The sequence below is a fragment of the Sinocyclocheilus grahami genome, unplaced genomic scaffold, assembly GCF_001515645.1.
Source record: "Sinocyclocheilus grahami isolate Dianchi unplaced genomic scaffold, SAMN03320097.WGS_v1.1 scaffold738.1, whole genome shotgun sequence".
NCBI classification, from domain to species: Eukaryota; Metazoa; Chordata; class Actinopteri; order Cypriniformes; family Cyprinidae; genus Sinocyclocheilus; species Sinocyclocheilus grahami.
Genome location: NW_015505917.1, coordinates 402,672 through 422,804, shown reverse-complemented (window position 1 = coordinate 422,804; position 20,133 = coordinate 402,672). Strand labels below are relative to the sequence as shown.

The window sequence follows — 20,133 nt, the reverse complement described above, 5'->3', positions numbered from 1 at the left end:
CTGATTACATGGATTAAGTTATCTGGATTAAGTAATCTGATTCTGAAAATTAAATACTTGCAATTAGATTATATAAAAATTTTTAAAACTTGGAATCAGACTAGTTATTTTTTTATTGATTATATATTATTCACACAATAGATATAAATAATTCATAATTTATTGATTCTCCCTAATTCTTCATTTTGTTAAACTTACAAACTCCCTGCAGTTCCTTCACGAATCTCAGTTTGGGAAATCTTGACATAATGTAATGTATAATGTTCTTCATGTTGTTAATAACAACAAATGGAATATATATATATATATATTTGTATATTTATATAAATATGGTACAAGATTATTCTATTTAAATAAGTGTGATGAACACTCTAAGTCAAAAGAAATCTAAAAGTAATCAAAAAGTAGTCTGATTATATTATGTAATTTGGAAACAGTAACTATAATTTATATATATATATATATATATATATATATATATAAAATATAAAAATATATAAACAGTTGTCTATCAGTTTTGAAAAAAGTTCCTGTTATTTTCTTTCCCTTTTGACCAATAATGCAGACCTACTGAAATATAATAAACAAAATAAAAATATATTTATAAAAAAAATTATAATAACAATAAATAAACTTGAACCTTACAGACACATATGTATGATATGATATTTGCATTAGAAACATAATTAATTGTTCAGCCTACTAAAGTGCTCCATTACTACCTCTGAACTCTGTTGTAGTACTAATGTTGTACACAAGCCAAACCTCCTTCAGAAAATCAGGCATTCTGGAAGGCGGCTCACTAAGGGGCTTTTGGATGTTTTCAGACACTCTGTGTAATTATTCGCCTGCCGGTACGAGCTGCAAAGAAATAAATAAATGAAAGCAGTCGGTCTTTAGTGCTCTGTACATAAATATCATACATTTGGTTGTCGCTCAGTCTGCTTTTTGCCTTTGCAAACTGGGTAATCACTGCTCTTGTTTGCTGGCTGTTATTTTTTTGTCACAAGTGTGTGCGGTATAGAAAAAAAACTGGCGGTCTTTAATGTGCGGCATGTCAGACTGATCTTCAGCAGTCTTCCAATTTACACACACCTACAAAAACAAAAAAAGCCTAAACAAAGTGCACACTGTTTATTGTGGCTGTGCATCTCACTTATATAAAAAATAATATATAAATATAAAATATCACCTGAAGCCATCCTGCATTTTTGTCAGAAATAACTTCATAGTGCTATTACATACAATATTACATACATTTACTTACATTACTATTACATACAGTAAGACGTTTCTAGATTTCTAATATTTACAGAGTAAAATTAAGCTAAAACTAAAAAGAAAAAAACCCCACTACAAATAACCTCTCACTGATTTTTGATTTGATTATTTGCATGCACTGTCTACGGCCATTTCATTAAAGGAATTATGTAAATAAGGTAGCTGCTATCTGGTGAACTTTACAGCATCACTCCATTACGCTTTCAAAAATACGCTTGTCTACATGGCCTGTGTGTATTTGCATGGTGAGTTATAGCACTTTTCTCCATCTTTGATGAGTTACCACTGCCAAGATCAATAGAAATCATACACAATACATCTAGTAAAATAAATGCTTTACGGTGGTAATAGCGCAATAACAACTGCAACAGAGTGATCCTAAGTCAAGGATGCATGAAAAGAATAATAATTGCATAATTTCAGCGCATTTAACACCTGGTTAAACTTGATTGAGGGTGGTTAGTGACTAAAGACTCTTTTCCACCAAGGGGACCGAACGGTTCTAGTTGTGAAATCGCAACATTTGGTGCCGATCCGGGCCAGTTGTCTTTGTGGTGCTATGAAATCAGGAATACCGTAGTAAACACTGGAGCGAACGTTATGAAGGACGATCACATCATCATCCAGTCATCCTTTGTTACTTGTCTTGCAAAACACTGACATAGTATCATACAAGACTAAGTAGTAATGATCCATTATATAGATTCTAATGAGCCAATACATTATTAAAATAAATTATTATTAGAATTTATATGAGTAATATAAATTTCAGAATAATATTTTTTATATTAATACATAGAGTATTATTAAGAACAATATATTGTTATAAATTATATAATATAAGCTGCAATTCAAGACTTTAGGGTCGGTAAGACTTTTTATTGTTTTTAAAATGCCTAGCTGTAAAAGTGCTTCTAAAAGCGGTTTGTTTGTTCTTTAGTTAAGATGCTTTGGGCCAGGTTTATTAACAGTTTTGCACCAGTGCAAACCGTCTTTTGCCGTTAAAATAGTACTGTCAGGATCTACTAAAGACGCGCAGTGAATAATTACTGCTGAAAAGGCGTGGAGTTATTTTTGCGCTTGAAATGATTGAATATGCATTTGTAGGAGTTTCCCTTTCAGATGCAAATTTTATGGGAGGAGAGTATTCAAATGAATCATGCAACGTGCTCGTCAAATTACTGGTATTTGTGCCATTATTTAATGCCCAAAAAAAGCATGTCTTAAAGCAGTCGGTAATTTGCGCTGCTCTTAGTAGATCGCGCTGGTCATTATGGAAATAATCTAACTGCGTCTGTGTTCTTTAATGTGCGCATTCTCAGTAAATCACCTGCAGAATTTTCCCCACCCATCGGCGCTTTTATGGAATTGCGCTCTATTGCTAATTTGCCGTTTAGTAAATCTGGCCCTTTGGATGCTATGATGTTGAATATCCACGGAAGTATAACTAGTATCTGATTTTGCAGATAGTTTATTTATGAATATAAAAATTGACACAATGTAAAATACTTGCTCTGGTGCTTGTTTAGATGATTTTTTCCCCCGTTGTTTTGCTTCTCGTTGTCATCTGTTGCTGTTGTACAAGCACGGTGTGACGGTTTGTCGGTGTGGAATTTGTCCCGCCTCTCCTCCTCTCTGATTGGAGGCTGACTAAAAAGTGACAGTGATGATCACTGAAAATGACTAAAATGTTGTATTATGCATGCCAGGCCAGTAGATGGCGATGCCACTTTGTTAGGAAATTTTGTTAGGCACCTGCACACATACCTATAGACGGAACACTAGGGATGTCAAAATGGCTGAAAAACAAAATTCGAATTTTGTACTTAAATATTATCAAAATTCAAATTATATTCGAATTCAAAATGCATAATTTCAGTTAGGGTGAAGAAAAGCATTTGGCTTCTCTCTTGAGGCCACAAGAGGGCGCACTGAGCAAAATATTACTAATGCACGTTTATTCAGAAAGATAACATGACTATTTGTGAAAAAAAGTGCATAATGTTTAAAATAATGTTTATAAACCAGATATAATTAATAATAGTTAACTATCGTTGTCAAAAACTTGCACTTTGAAACCTGTTTTAAAAAGTTTGCCTTTACAGGCCTCCAAAATGCTGTTTTCATGTAAATGAACAGCCAAAATGCATAAAAAGTTTTCTTTTTTTGTTGAAAATGGTGTGTAAACATCCTAAGTTTGAGTATATATGCAAACATCCTACAGGGATGAACTGAACATGCAGGTTCGATTCCATCCTTCCTTCTCAATCAATGCCAGTGAACTAAAAGCAGGAGAATGAGTTACAATGAGATGCTGGAAGCCCGCCTTAAATTCGTCCTAATTCTGTCAGCATCTACTCTCCCGTGCCACCGGCTGAGTGACATCCTCCAAAGCGGCAGCTAGAACAGGGTGACGTCTCAGTCTGTGGTTGTCTAAAGGATGTGGAATCGCGCGAGATGGAGGCCGCTGATTACGAATCCTCCTCGGCTTCCTTCGTGTTGACATTTCACCGCAAAGCACCGTCCTTCTCCCCTCCAATTACTCCATCCCTTCCTGCTTCTGGACAGGGGGTGACCTTTCAATCTCCTCCTAAATATCTTATTATATGGTGTCTCTGCTTTTTTTAGGCCTGGCAGGACCTGCTATACAATTACAAGACATTCACGCTTTGTTTGCTCTCTAATGAAGCGATCAGGAGTCGGACCGGCAGCCAGCACCTTAGGGCCTGCCACCTTGTCACATTGAGGGAGTGGCTGCCAGGACTGCAGGCGAGTGGCTGTTAAAGTCTGGACACTAGTGGAAGAATGGGCCGCACAGAGATGAGGAGATAATGCAGAATTAGAAAAAATAAAGGTCAAAGACTTGACTTATAGACCAGTACAACTGACCTTAAAAAAAAAATACATAAAAATTAAAAGCATAAAATAGTGAAGATAAACTGTGAAGATAAACTAAATATTATTTTAAATTTATTTTAATATTAAGTCATTTATTATATATACAGTATATAATGTAGAATATTATTTTATAATTACAATAAATTCTCATTAATATATTTATATATATATATATATATATATATATATATTTGTTCTGTCATTATATATGTATATGTTCATATAATATACACTTATACATTTAAAAAAAATATGATATATATATATATATATATATATATATATATATGTATATATTGTCACAAAATAATTTGCTTTGACGTTTTAATTATTTTTTTAAATATAGTATTATAAATATAAACATAACATGTAAGTATTATAGATGTTGATATGACACTTTCGCAAAATAATTGGTCTCTGACCTTGTCAAAATCCATCTTTTAACTTTGTTGTCATTAATTAATACATGTTGTTACTTAATCCCAAATAAATAATTCATTAACAATCTGCTTTGCCCATTTTGACTTTTTCTTGTAGCATTATGCCACAAATGCTGTTATATTTAACCAGTTATATATACATATATCTCAACATAACCTGAAACTAAGCATATTTAATGAACCAGATCACTAAGATCACTACTTGGATGTGTGTGTGTTGTCATTCAATTCACTGCTTCTTCATCCTTCCACATCAGCTCAAAACACTGTATATGCACAGGTGCAAGCAGCTCAAAATACTAACACAGCATGAGCTCATAAAGCACAGGTCAGACAGACGTTCATCATTCATGAAACAATATTCAATATTAAACAAGAGAAATGGCTCTTGTCAATCATCTGCTTGAAACACTGCTGACATACTTATTGGATTTTACTTCCCAGGTCAGGTCTCACTTTTGGTGACCTATATATGTCAATTCCATATCTTGTTCCCTACTGGAGCATGTCCAATTGGTAAAAACCTCCATTTCATACAAGGAACCTTCCAGCAGGAATCTGAGGGACGTATGGATCATTTGACCCTGGTATCCTATTGGCTTTCAGAAAATGTCAGCATGATGGATTCATTTGTCAGGTGACACCAAGCACTGTTCATTTTTCTCCTTCAACGTAACAATACAGAACACAGACACTTAAAATACCAATCAATCCAAAAAAAAAAAAAGAGTATCAGTGTAATCAATACAAGTAAACTAATATAGTTTATTGATGGCATGACAAAATCATTGAATGAACGTACTCATCTAAGATATTTTAAAAAGCGAAAAATACCTGCTGACAGTGAATATTTTATTAAAATGCTGAATATATTATTTTTTGTTTTTATTTTAACCATATTATGAATTTTATTCACTGAATATGTTAAATATATTTTTTACATTTATTTAATTTTGCACACACACAAGTTTTTCAACAAGTCACTTATTTTTTGTATAAAAAGTTTCCAGTAAAAAAGGGATTTCTAAGATATCTTATGAATATGAGGTGTAAAATACAGAAATATTATTCTCTAAATATTTTTAATCTAAAACTTCCAAGATATTTTAAAAGGCATAAAATAACTGCTGACTGTGAATATTTTATTCAAAGGTCAGATTTTTAAAAATGTTTTTATTTTAATAATTTTATGAATATTATTCACTGAATATTTTGAATCTATACATTTTGAATCTAAAATTTCTAAGATATTATAAAAGGCATAAAATAACTGCCGACTGTGAATATTTTATTCAAAAGTCAAATTTAATTTTTTTTAAATTTTATTCATTGTATAATTTGTATAAAATCTATAAATTCTATTTAAAAACATTCAAAATGCTGCAGCTTTGTTTTTTCAACTTTCAATTAGATTTTGACTCAAATTTAAAAGTCTATTAAATACACACATATTGGACACACTAAAATGTACAATATTTGAATCTAAAATTTCTAAGATATTATAAAAGGCATAAAATAACTGCCGACTGTGAATATTTTATTCAAAAGTCAAATTTAATTTTTTTAAAATTTTATTCATTGTATAATTTGTATAAAATCTATAAATTCTATTTAAAAACATTCAAAATGCTGCAGCTTTGTTTTTTCAACTTTCAATTAGATTTTGACTCAAATTTAAAAGTCTATTAAATACACACATATTGGACACACTAAAATGTACAATACACCGTTCAAAATTGTCAGGTCAGTGAGATTTGCTTTGTTGTTGTTGTTGTTTGTGTTGTTAAAGAAATAAATACTTTTATTTATCAAGGACACATTCAATTGATCAAAAGTGACAAAGACATTTATAATTTTTACAAAATATATATATATATATTTGAAATGCTGTTCTTTTGAACTTTCTATTAATCAAAGAATATCAAAAATATGAAACAGCAGAACTGTTTTATAGCGGTAAATCTCCCTCACCTGCGGGCTTTCACATTGAGCAGCATTAACTACACAGAGCCATTGTTCACATTGTTTTTTGCACTGCTCGTCAGTGAACAACGGCTCTCTTTTGAACTTTCTATTAATCAAAGAATATCAAAAATATGAAACAGCAGAACTGTTTTATAGCGGTAAATCTCCCTCACCTGCGGGCTTTCACATTGAGCAGCATTAACTACACAGAGCCATTGTTCACTGACGAGTTGCACAAAACCACGTTCATATTCGCGCGATTTTTTGCACTGCTCGTCAGTGAACAACGGCTCTGTGTAGTTAATGCTGCTCAATGTGAAAGCCCACAGGTGAGGGAGATTTACCGCTGATTACATAACCGGCTTTACTGATAAGATGCGTGTTAAATATCGCATGCGATTTATCGTGCAGCCCTAGTACACACACACGCACAGGTTTGTTTTTGTGAATTGTGGGGACATTCCATAGGCGTAATGGTTTTTATACTGTACAAACTGTATTTTCTATTTGCCCTACACCAACCCTACACTTAAACCTACCCCTCACAGAAAACTTTCTGCATTTTTAGATTTTCAAAAAAACTCATTCTGAATTATTTATAAGCCTTTTGAAATATGGAGACACTCAAAATGTCCTCATAAATCACCTTCTCGTTGTAATACCTATGTCATACCCATGTCATTATACAAATTTGTGTCCTCATAAATCACAAAAACGTGCGCGCGCACACACACACACACACACACACACACACACAAGTACTTTTCAACAAGTCGCTAGTTTACTTTGTGTAAAAACTTTTCAAGTAGAAAAAAAACACTTAAATGCACCTTTAACAAGAAAGAGCTTTGTTTAAAGTTTTGCCCAACAAAAACGATTACTCCTGTAAGGAAATGTAGCCCATTTTATGTGCAGGGCACGACAGAAAAGTCTATGTAAAATGTAAGGTTGGCTGAGCAGATGCTTGCAGAAAAAGGTGAGAGTAGAGTCCAAGGCTGCGAGGCAAAACAGCAGACATGAAAGTGCAGCATCTATTTAATTTAATGGTCACTGCTGGAGGGTCTGTTGTAAGGTACAGACGGATGAAGTGAATCCTGAATGTACAAAGGAAGAAGGGAAAAGCAATCCCTTAAGATTCACAGGGACCGGCCTGCTGTGTCCTTGGACAGGGCTCAGGACAGGTAACACATTACAAGCCATTTAAGTAGACCTTGGCTGATAGATGTGACTGTTCGCAGGAAATCAAAGTATGAAACATAGATCCAGCCACTTGAATATGCTGTTCTACAACACAAGACACATGCAATACAAGCCGGGATATTCCGGTGGGATTTGACGTGTATGTGAAAGAAGTATGGGAGGGATCGGATGACTGTCTGCGGCTCTCACATTCCCTGTTACTAAAAGCAAGCGTGCGAATAAAGGTGCGAGATGTCACACAAGCAGCAGGCGTAATTTGTGCAAATGATATTCCTAAATAATCTACGCTAATTACCGAGGTCACCCAAAATGATTCCCTCCATATGTCTGCTGTCTGAAAAATGTCCCTCTGAGAAAATAAAAGTGTGTGTGTGTTGTAGGGGACAAGGTAAAAAGATGACTGACTAACTGCCTTTGTCACAATATTTGAGGAAGGGAATGAGTCATGCATTAGTGAAGCTGCTCCAGCTCTGTGGTTGCCCAACGTATTTTGTGTTGATCGTGTGAAAATGACTTTTGAAGGACTGTTTTTCTCTTCACACCTGCAGCCTGTTCCATAGTCTTTCATGCGGACGAGGATGAACAGGTGTGCTACTGCTGCTTTTGGTATAAAAGAAGCTTGGTTAATTCAAATCGTCTGTCAATGCACCAAAAATGCCCCAACACTTCCATGAAAACTCTTCTATGGAAATCCAATCTGATAACGAGAAATGAAGATCATGAATGATGTGGAAATGCCTTGTATTTTCTCAGTTTGAACCACTTTTCAAGAAAGAATAATTGTGTTTATTGATTTACGGCAATGTGGGTGTTTCGAGTATTAGCAGACAGACTAAATCACATTGGAATCAACTAATCCCAGACTAAAGTGCTTGAAATCCCTTCACCGTTAAATACTGGCCTACTCTTTATTTTCTGCCAGATGTTTGTAAGTTTTTTAAAAATAATAAGATTAAGCATGTTTATTAATCTCTTTCTGCTAGTGTGTGAATGTAGAACAGCCTTCGCTATGTTTGAGCTAATACTTGAGCCTGAGAATGTACAGTACAGTGCTCTTCAAAATCTGCATTATGTAGTATTAGTTCAAGTCATTATCACTTTTACAACAGAGATGGAGAGTCTTTATGGTGTTGCAGGTATGCGGTGCTGTGAAACAATTGTCTGAAGTGTTAATTGAGTTAGCGGTGCAGAAGTTGTTTTGTACTCACAGATTTGCTGCATCGACAAACTCCACGGCTTCATAGTTCATGCATAATAAATTTTGCAAATGTTTACATATGCTGCTTGTATACTGGTCACTTTTAATTCTGGTACTGATAAATAAGCAAAGTAAATATTTGATGCCTTATTCACACCTATTCTTCATAGAATAGCTTTTGGCTGACAAAACTGAAAACATGCAGCTAGAGAAATTAAATCTGTACATGAATAGCGTTCCAATCAGTGTCCAAAATTAACTTGCTGCACCAGCCAACACTGGGTAAACTGAGAAAATGTACCTGCAATAAATAGTTAATGATTTAAAGGGACAGTTCACCCAAAAATGAAAATTCTGTCATTAATTACTCATGTTGTCCCAAACCTGTAAATCCTTCGTTCATTTTAGGAACACAAATTAAGATATTTTTGATGAAATCCGAGAGCTTTCTGATCCTGCATAGACAGTAACGCAACTTACATGTTCATGGCCCAGAAAGGTAGTAAGGACATCATTAAAATAGTCCTTGTGACATCAGTGGTTCAACCTTAATTTTATGAAGCTACGAGAATACGTTTTGTGTGCAAAGAAAACAAAAATAACAACTTTATTCAACAGTTTCTTCTCTTCCGTGGCAGTCTTTGATGCACGTTCATGAGAGCACCACGACGCATTTGTGTTCTGAAGATGAACAAAGGTCTTATGGGTTTGGAACGACATATGGGTGAGTAATTAATGACCGAATTTTCATTTTTGGGTGAACCCTTTAATGATGTATTCTGCATTTATATTACTGTATAATATAATATAATATAATATAAACCATGTTGCAGTTGTGAAGTCACAATTTTATTGGTGTTTTATTTCTGTTGGTGTTTGGCGAATGCTAATTTTGAACCCTGTTCCCAATATATAGACATTCCACCCAAGGGAAATATGAGACAGAGTTAATATTCCTAATTTACAGTTGAATCAGTGCATACAACACAAATAATATACTCCATATATTCCAGAACTTATAAATGCAAATGCATAATCTAATCAAAGGCAGACATGATATATGTGTGTAATTTCATTGTTCCATGTATCATTTCTAAAACTCCATAATAGAAACTTTGCAAATTAATTGAACAGCTAATTTAAATCTATCCAGGTTTTTAATGAAGATGTTGTTTCAAACACTCCAACATGGTTATCTGGCAGCTGACCCTATTTATCTTCATTTAGCTCATTAGGCCAGTCTCCAGAGCATTATTGTCAAAAATATGGGGACGTTAAAGCAAACACAATCTGCCTTGTGCACAAGGCCAGTTTCTGTTTGCAAGCAAAGCAAAATCTGATTTTTTATTGTACAGCATCGCAGACATTAAAAACCCATGGTTCCACCTCCGAGCTTTGGTGTAATTAAACATTTTAGAGGCAAACCAAATTGCATATCTTCCGGCCTTCAGTTCAGGGGTCACTTGAACCATTACTAACTCTTTATGAACATTATCTTGTGGCCCTCACTAATTAGAGTGTTCTGCCTTATCTGCACATTAAAAAGACTGCATTGCGCCGCACCACTCGTTTAGTACTTCAAACACTCAGCTCAGAGATTATCAAAGGAGAAGCCTTGAACGGCTTATTAATGTGGCCAAACAAGCCTCTTTAATAAAGCCGTTTAATCCCTACTAAAGCAAAACGGTACTCACGGTCACTGCAGAGGGGACCTCCGTATGTCGTCATGGTGCAGTCGCAGGTAAACCCCTCCCACTGCTGCAGACACACTCCCTGATTGGAGCACGAGTCCTCTGTGCAGGTTGTGCCAGGGCCGGCTGAAACAAGTTATAATTATTATAAATCACATAGACTATCATCGTGTCAACACTGACACAAGTCATTTTTTAAATTTAGTCTTAGTCCTAAGTCTTTTAAATTAGTCTTAGTCCTGTGTCAAATATACTTTTTAGTCATCATATTTAGTCAACCTTGTCCTGTTTTTGTTCAGTCAAGTTTTAGTCGACTATATGTCTGAGCTTTTTATTTTTATTCTGAGTTTTAGTCAATGAAATCAGAAAATGTATCTTTTTAACAGAGAAGCTCTAATTTGGGAATTTGAACTCTTGAACACACAAAAGCCCGTGTAGTAGAGGAGCAGTCCGCAAAAATATTTTCTCTTTTTTTTGACGAAAATAAAAAGATTTTGTTAAATAAAAAATAAATAAAATAAAGTTTTTAAAATAGATTTTAGTCTCGTTTTTTATCATCAACGATATTGCATGTTGATATATTCATAGTTATCATTTATTGACCTTATTGTCATCTCATCATTGTCTCATTTTAGTCATGATTAAGTCACAGAATCACGTGCCACTTGTGTCCTGTGTAGTCTTTAATTGCATATTGAAGTGGTGTATTTTGAGTTTAGGGTCATATGTTGTTACCACTAACACCTGGAAGAGGTGTTAGTGAGGCCAGCAGGGGTGCTCACCCTGTGGTCTGTGTGGGTCCTAACGCCCCAGTATAGTGATGGGGACACTATACTGTCAACAAGCACCGTCCTTCGGATGAGACGTTAAACCGAGGTCCTGACTCTCTGTGGTCATTAAAAATCCCAAATTCGAAAAGAGTAGAGGTGTGACATCGACATCCTGGCCAAATTTGCCCATTGGCCTCCTAACAATCTCCATATCTACTGATTGACTTCATCACTCTGTCTCCCCTCCGAGACAGGTGCGTGGGCGTTCTGGTGCACTATGGCTGCAGTCGCATCATCAAGGTAGATGCTGAACACTGCTGGTGGACGAGGAGATACCCCCTGACAATGTAAAGTGCTTTGAGTGCCTAGAAAAGCGCTATATAATTGTAATGAATTATTATTATTATTATGAACATAAGAAACGGCTCGAAGCAGCAGTACACTAACCTTCACAGCCTCGCTCCACTTGGCCCACACGGTGTAGAGCATCTGCGATCAGGTCAGGAAGCCTGCCATTCAGGTCAACTGAGGCCAGGCAGCCCTGATAGCCATCCCGCGATGCTATGAGCTTGGGCAGACTGTTGTACATGCTCTTCCCAACACCTCCAATGTACAGCTCTCCTACACAACACAGAGAAAATATACACGGATATCAACACATAACATTCATTCAGCGGATTTCTTCTTCAAAATCAGCTGATTCTCCATCTGGGGTTGTATATCTGTCTTTACAATAAGTCAGAAGTCAATGATGACAGTGTTGCATTTAAATTATGTTCTTCATCCAAAATTGGAGCTTCATAAGGTGTGATCCTTTGGTACTCTATGATGAGCTGAATATGTGTGGTTCTCTTTTCAACCATTTCCCTGCTGATGAAGGCTAATTCCAATGAACCTTTGATGTGTAGAACAAAAAGAAAAACAGGGTTGTCATAAAACGGCATATAATTATGTAACATAAAAGTTGCCCTTGAGCAACTTTGAGGAAGAGAACATGAGGATAAGCATATGTGAAGATGAAGGAGACGGAAACCCCAGTACGATATATAGAAATGTTTCTCGCTATAGGCTCTGTTACGATGCTCATCGGTGGTGTTTGGGTGTGGGATTGTGCTCAGACAGAGATTTAGGATGGAAAAGAGAGGTGGAGAATTGAAATGACTTGGCTCTTGAACACAGTACAACATGTCCCAGCGTCTGGCTCTTAAAAGCAGACTGACGCAACACTGTTCAGAGGAGGCCATTTAGAATATGAAAAAAGGGGGTCTATCTAAATTCCTGTATTGAATAGAATATAATGAGCTAATATTGTAAATAGACATGTGCCGGTATTCGGTAATGCAATATATCATGACAATGAACGTGCACGATATTGTTATCACGGGCACTTAAAAATACTGTGAATAATTATTTATTACAAATTATTCCGATTTTTTCAGTAGCCCCTCACTGCAGAACAAAGATCCAGGGGACGGGGTTGGATCCACATCTAGGGGGTGGAGATGGGTGGGTTTAGGGATCAGGGGGTGGAGACGGGTAGGTTTAGGTATATGTAAGGTGGGAGGAGTTGGATCTGGATCCAACCTCACCCTCTGGATCTTATGTTCTGCAGTGAGGACCATCTCGATTTTTTGAATGCATTTTAAGAATACTATTCCAATCAACTGGTCACAATGCACAACACCGCTGTATGCTGGTGGTGACAGTCACAGACGCATGTGCACTCTGATGTAAACAAGCACGGATGAGAAGCATGCTTGTTCCGCACATGGCGGAACGAGTGAAAGAGATGCGCTGAATGAAAATGCACATTCACTCTCTGACAGCAGATGGCACTGAACAGCAGAAATGCAGCCGTTACCCCGGAAACCCCATAAACAAAGCAGCTGCTAATTTCTGAAATATATTTAAATGATTTAAATAGCCATTCAGATTTTTGTATTCGCAGTGGTGTTCATCACAGTGCCAAATACTAAAATATTTAGACAAAGGCACAATATGTAATTTTCGCCGCTAGAGGCCGCGTATTCAAAATAAACAAATAGACAAAGGCGTAGTTTGATGACGCCGTGACTGAGTGTGGAATCATGGGAGTTGTCGTCTTCATCCCCACAGCCGATGCAATCCGACGGGACTCGGGCAGAAATCATGTTCATGGATGAACTAATAATTTATTAATGTAGTAGAATGAAGCAGGGTGAGGCTGAAAGCCGTCGAAGCGAAACGAGGCCATTGAACGAGCGTGACACATGGCTCGAAAGCAGCGTAGCTTTTATTATGCCACAATTGACCGATTCTGCTCCTTCCGGTCGTGCGTATGTGGGAAAAAAAGCAGCGCTGTTTTATCATACTAGATACATTTGAAAGTTCTGTTATAATGCTACTCTGTGCGGTCGTCACCAGTCTAATAAAACGCACAACATATTAAAGCGTCTTTGGTGTTTCCATGTTTTCTACAAAACCGGAAATCGAGGGGTTATGATGTCATTGGCAGGCGACACAATGACACTTTGGACACGGTCCGTGTCACTAGTTGAAATTGCTTATTTCTCTGGATTTTAACATTCTTCAAAACATTTGGGATAATGTAAGTACACAAGTCAGCAAAATACATAACACTGTTCTAGTGGCTTTTGGATATTTTAATAAAAAAATCTTACATTTTGTGCCTTTAATAGGCTATTTATTTTCAATATTTTATTTTTTACTTATACATTTTTTGTGCATTGCTTTATTGTATGTAAATGTTCAGCTCTTTTTTTAATGAGAAATTGTATTAAACCTGTTATACTTTATTGACAACACTTTTTGAAACTAGATTTCAATATCGTGATAATACCGTATACTGTGATAAAAGCATTAGCAATTTATTGCAACATGAAAATTTGATACAGTCATATGCCTGCTTGTAAATACTGTAAATTCTGTGCAGAATTTGAAATTATTGCAGTGTGGTATGAGCTAAGGAACACAGAATGATATAACATGTAGATATAAAAGTAATATTTATTATTTTATTAAACCCTATTTATAGCATTTATATAATATAATTTAATTGTAATTATTAAACCCTAAATGCACTAAAATGCTTATTGATAAAACTGGGCAACAGCAAATAGTAATAGCATATAATAATAATAATAGTAATAATATGCTATTACTATTTAATATGCAGTATTACTATATACACTATCTTCTATATTGCCTATTATTCTATTCTATATTGTCATTATTAAAATAATGAAATAAAATAATATTAAAAAAATTATAATATGCTGTGTTACTATATGCTATTTTCTATATTGCCCAATCCTTAATAAAATAATGAAATAATATAACTGTAATATTTTGGATCTATAAAAAACATTATGTAATAATAATAATAATAACAATAATCATCATCATCATCATACAATATGCATAATTATACCATATACTATACTGGACTTTTTTATTTTTTGGTCATATATTATATTATGAAATAAAATATTTTTTGGATTTACAACTATACATTAGTAGTAGTAGTATTACTAATATTACTATGTTTATCAAATGGCATGAAGTAATCAGGGTGATGACTGCTAATAAAATCAACTAAAATTTTGTCTTCGTACATAAAATATTATACTCTATTGCTGTGTGGTTAGGAGAAATGACACAACCGCTTGTGCCAATATAAACAGACCCACAATTATAATACAAGTGTGCTGATGTTATACTTAGTCATTGTGTTGTTTAAGGTTCACACTGCTCTTTCATTTGACTCTTATTATTTCATTTTTTTCATTTTGCAAACATATGTTGCAGAAAGCATCAAAGATATTTGGGGACCTTCAGATAAACATTCAGCGGGCAGACCATGTTTAGAGGGCATTGTTTGCCAGTGAAATGCAATTTCCAACTGAGCTCTGCCGGCAAGACAGGCAATTACGCGTTAAAACTGACAAGCAAGAACACATATGGCAATTTTCATCCTACGGTCGAAGAGTGTGCTCTCTCACTGATTGTTTGCTGAAATATGCTCTTTTTCCACTCTAACTGAATAAGCCCAATTAGGCCACCATTAAAAGCCCCATTCATCTAAATCTCTGCACTCTTTAATTTTACCTCACTACAGATAAGTTGCATTCTTTCGTTCTAACTTTTCCCTTCCATTAAGAGCCCCTCAACCCGACTCACTTCAACTAACTACCTGTAATTGCCCTGGGTGCCTCTTCAATGGAATCCTGACTGGCAATAGCTCCACCCCTTAGGATACAGATTACATAATCATAGCCATTATTCAATTCAATACAGCAGGTATTACTGGCTGAATCTTAATCGAGCTTCTAAAAGCACTGAACGTCAAAGTGCATTCAGCACCACAAAAACATGTTCCTCGATTCATTTTTCATAAAATGTCTATTAATATTATTCTTCCAGTGAGTCCAGGCTTCAACTCCTAATCAAGACTTTAAGAGGACTAATCTAGAATTGATGTGCTGCATGCGATGCATTTCATGTAGAGCTTACAAAATAAGGCCTGAAACTTAAATTAAGACTTTTTTTTCTTTTTGAAACAAATGGTCTGTGAATGGAGGTGCTTAACCTTCAGAAAATGTTCATAGCCAACCTCTAGAGGTCAAACTAAATAATATATGAGGTATTTCAATCTATTCATTCATCTTTTATTCATTTTATATGAGGTTTGCGGTTGATTTGATATTTGGGTTGATATGAATGAGAATACTAACAGATAAAAACCTACAAGGACTACAGACCTCCTTGAATAAAAAAAATAATAATAATTTATATTATTATTATTCTGTGTTGGTATCAGCAATACAGGCTGGATCTGAACTCACATGCGCACCAAGGCTCAATGTCTCTGGTGGACATGGGCTAACCACAAAAAATAACAAATAAATGAATTAAATAAAAATAATAGCAACAAAAAATAAACTGGTCTGACATTTACAGATGTTGTGTCTATGCCAGCTCATCCTCACAATAAATCCAGCTCACAGTACAGAAGAGAAGAAAAGCTCAGTCTGCTTCACACAGAATAGCCCATGCATGGTTATTAGCTCTGTATGTCTCACTGTTATGCAAAGACTATTAAGCAGACTTCAATCACAATATTCAATTATACACCCAATAGTTTTTTTCATTAGTCATTCAATGGATGGCTGGGCAGCGGGAGAGCGGAGTTTCTTTTGTGGGCGAGAGGGAGGAAAATCAATTGCTTTCATATGAAGGAACTGCAGGGAGATTGTAAAAATGACATCTCCAGTCATGTGTCTCTGTTGAGTAATGACAAAGCAATATCCCTGCTGGATAAAAATGGAAGACGGGGGGAAAGCAAAAAAAGAAACACCTTTGGCTGTGCTCCATAACCGGCGGACAGACCGGATTAAAGCTCCTATAAAAGTATCCCATCATGCCATCAGCATCACCTCATGTTGGGGATCTAGGGAAAAGTGTCACTATGATATCACTAGTAGCAGTTGATCATAAGCTGTGTGCTAAGGGACGGATCACTATCACCTGAAGTATTCAGCTTTGGTATGCCGGTTCTGCACCATTTTTGCTACAGACACAATACCTAAGTGATCATACTTCCAATTTCCAACGGGTGGATGAGTTGCAGCAAGACATACTCTGGAACCAGATTATAATTGAGACTAAGGGAGCAACTATTTAAAACACACAGGCTACCAAGCTAGAACACACAGCAAGCTAATAAAATGCTCTGACAACCACCCTTAAAGGGGTCATATGATGCGATTTCAAGTTTTCCTTTCTCTTTGGAGTGTTACAAGTTGATTGTGCATAGATAAGATCCCTGAAGTTGCAAAGACTAAAGTCTCAAAACCAAAGAGATATTCTTTATCAAAGTTAAGACTCTGCCACGCCCCCCTAAAATGGCTCGTTCTAACACGCCCCCACATATCTACCTCACTATGTGGAAATATTAGCATAATGCCACCCAAATGTGCGAGAGAGAGAGAGAGAGAGAGAGCGAGAGAGACCAGCTTCATCACTGTGTCTGTCACACGACTCTGTCTTTACATTTATTTTGAAAGATTATGCTCACGATTATGGTAAGGGGCGTTACATTTCCGACGAGTGCTTGCGGTGTTCGGCCAATCACAATGCACTGGGTCAGCTGGCCAATCAGAGCAGACTGCGCTTGTCGGAAGGAGGGACTTTGTAGAAAACTAAGCGTTTGAGAGAGGCGGAGCATAGAGGACCTACAATAATGTACAGTATTTTAAAAATAATGTGTTTTTTGAACATTAAAGCATACCAAATACACAAAATAATGATCTTTAAAAAAGCATCATATGACCCCTTTAAAAACCCACTAAAGTGTTAGAATCGACTTGATTAATGTTGTATTTATTAACCCCTGACCTCCACAATAAGTTTACTAATAGTAATGTCTGTGTATTTGTGTCAGCTTCCGCTATAGTTTTAAAGACTAAATGACAAAAAAAAAAAGAAAAAAAAAAGTAAAACCTAATAAATAAACTACTGCAGAATAGGTTACACATTTATTCAATAGGTTAAACTACTTAGTGAAGGATACAATAGTTTAGGGTTAAATGCTGGTTTGTAGTTACTTATAATACTGAATTTGTGACATTTTCAGCTATATTTTTGGGGACCAAATGTCTGCACAAAATATTTCTCCAAGTATGCACACTTTTGGACTATATGCCCTAATGGATGCAGCTATGTGAACACAAATAAACTGCAGCTGACCTGACTGTATATGGACATGTGTTGTTTTCTATTCAAAATATCATAAATTACAAATGTATTATTTTGCACTTCTGACTTAAAGGGTTAGTTCACCCAAAAATGAAAATTAGGCCATAAATTACTCACCCTTAAGTCATCCTAGGTGTATATGACTTTCTTCTTCCAGACGAATCCAGTCAGAGTTATATAAAAAAATGGTCTTTGATCTTTCAAGCTGTTTAATGGCAGTCAGCGGGTGTTGCAGTGCATCAGTCCAAAAGAAGAAATAAAAAGCGCCCATCCATAAACAAAAAGTGTCTCACACGGCTCCGGAGGGTGAACAAAGGCCTCCTGTAGCGAATCGATGCGTTTTTTTGAGAAAATGATCCATATTCAAAACGTAATAATCACTTTAATGTAGCTTGTGCCAACATTTGTACACTGAAGCAGCTCCGGGCTGATGACTTATGAGGTCGACGTTGCGCATGCGCCGGTGAGTCTCGTGAAAACCAACGTTTGTTAACAGGAGCAAAGGAAGCAAAGTTTCCTTATTTTAGCAAAGGAAAACCAGTCTCCTCTTGGCTTATATCGAAATCCTCCGACATTCTTCTTTACAAATCCTCGATTTGTACTTATAATAAGTGACCGTTGTTTTGTTTTGATCTCTCCCCTGTGCTACCGCGTTAGTCACTTCTGAGCGGCGCATGCGCAAAGCCGACCTCATACGTCACCTGCTCAGAGCTGCTTCCGTGTACAACTGTTGCCGCAAGCTACATTAAAGTGCTTATTACGTTTTGAATATGGATATTTTTCTTACAAAAACGCATCGATTCGCTACAGGAGGCCTTTGTTCACCCTCCGGAGCCGTGTGAGACACTTTTTGTTTATGGATGGGCGCTTTTTATTTCTTCTTTTGGACTGATGCACTGCAACACCCGCTGACTGCCATTAAACAGCTTGAAAGATCAAAGACCATTTTTTTATATAACTCTGACTGGATTCGTCTGGAAGAAGAAAGTCATATACACCTAGGATGACTTAAGGGTGAGTAATTTATGGCCTAATTTTCATTTTTGGGTGAACTAACCCTTTAAGTCAGAAGTGCAAAATAATACATTTGTAATTTATGATATTTTGAATAGAAAACAACACATGTCCATATACAGTCAGGTCAGCTGCAGTTTATTTGTGTTCACATAGCTGCATCCATTAGGGCATATAGTCCAAAAGTGTGCATACTTGGAGAAATATTTTGTGCAGACATTTGGTCCCCAAAAATATAGCTGAAAATGTCACAAATTCAGTATTATAAGTAACTACAAACCAGCATTTAACCCTAAACTATTGTATCCTTCACTAAGTAGTTTAACCTATTGAATAAATGTGTAACCTATTCTGCAGTAGTTTATTTATTAGGTTTTACTTTTTTTTTTCTTTTTTTTTTTGTCATTTAGTCTTTAAAACTATAGCGGAAGCTGACACAAATACACAGACATTACTATTAGTAAACTTATTGTGGAGGTCAGGGGTTAATAAATACAACATTAATCAAGTCGATTCTAACACTTTAGTGGGTTTTTAAAGGGGTCATATGATGCTTTTTTAAAGATCATTATTTTGTGTATTTGGTATGCTTTAATGTTCAAAAAACACATTATTTTTAAAATACTGTACATTATTGTAGGTCCTCTATGCTCCGCCTCTCTCAAACGCTTAGTTTTCTACAAAGTCCCTCCTTCCGACAAGCGCAGTCTGCTCTGATTGGCCAGCTGACCCAGTGCATTGTGATTGGCCGAACACCGCAAGCACTCGTCGGAAATGTAACGCCCCTTACCATAATCGTGAGCATAATCTTTCAAAATAAATGTAAAGACAGAGTCGTGTGACAGACACAGTGATGAAGCTGGTCTCTCTCGCTCTCTCTCTCTCTCTCTCTCTCACACACACACACACACACACACACA

General features: G+C 35.9%; 1 protein-coding gene across 1 annotated transcript in view; it reads right to left on the bottom strand.

The window, feature by feature from the left end:
- Window positions 1-20,133, bottom strand: part of nrxn2a (neurexin 2a) — a 401,294-nt gene that overhangs the window by 191,595 nt on the left and 189,566 nt on the right. Inside the window, exons 18-19 of the mRNA XM_016244908.1 lie at window positions 11,891-12,064; window positions 10,677-10,799 (exon numbers count right to left, since the gene is read on the bottom strand). Coding sequence (XP_016100394.1) covers window positions 10,677-10,799; window positions 11,891-12,064 — 297 coding nt within the window. The remainder of the gene's footprint in view (window positions 1-10,676; window positions 10,800-11,890; window positions 12,065-20,133) is intronic.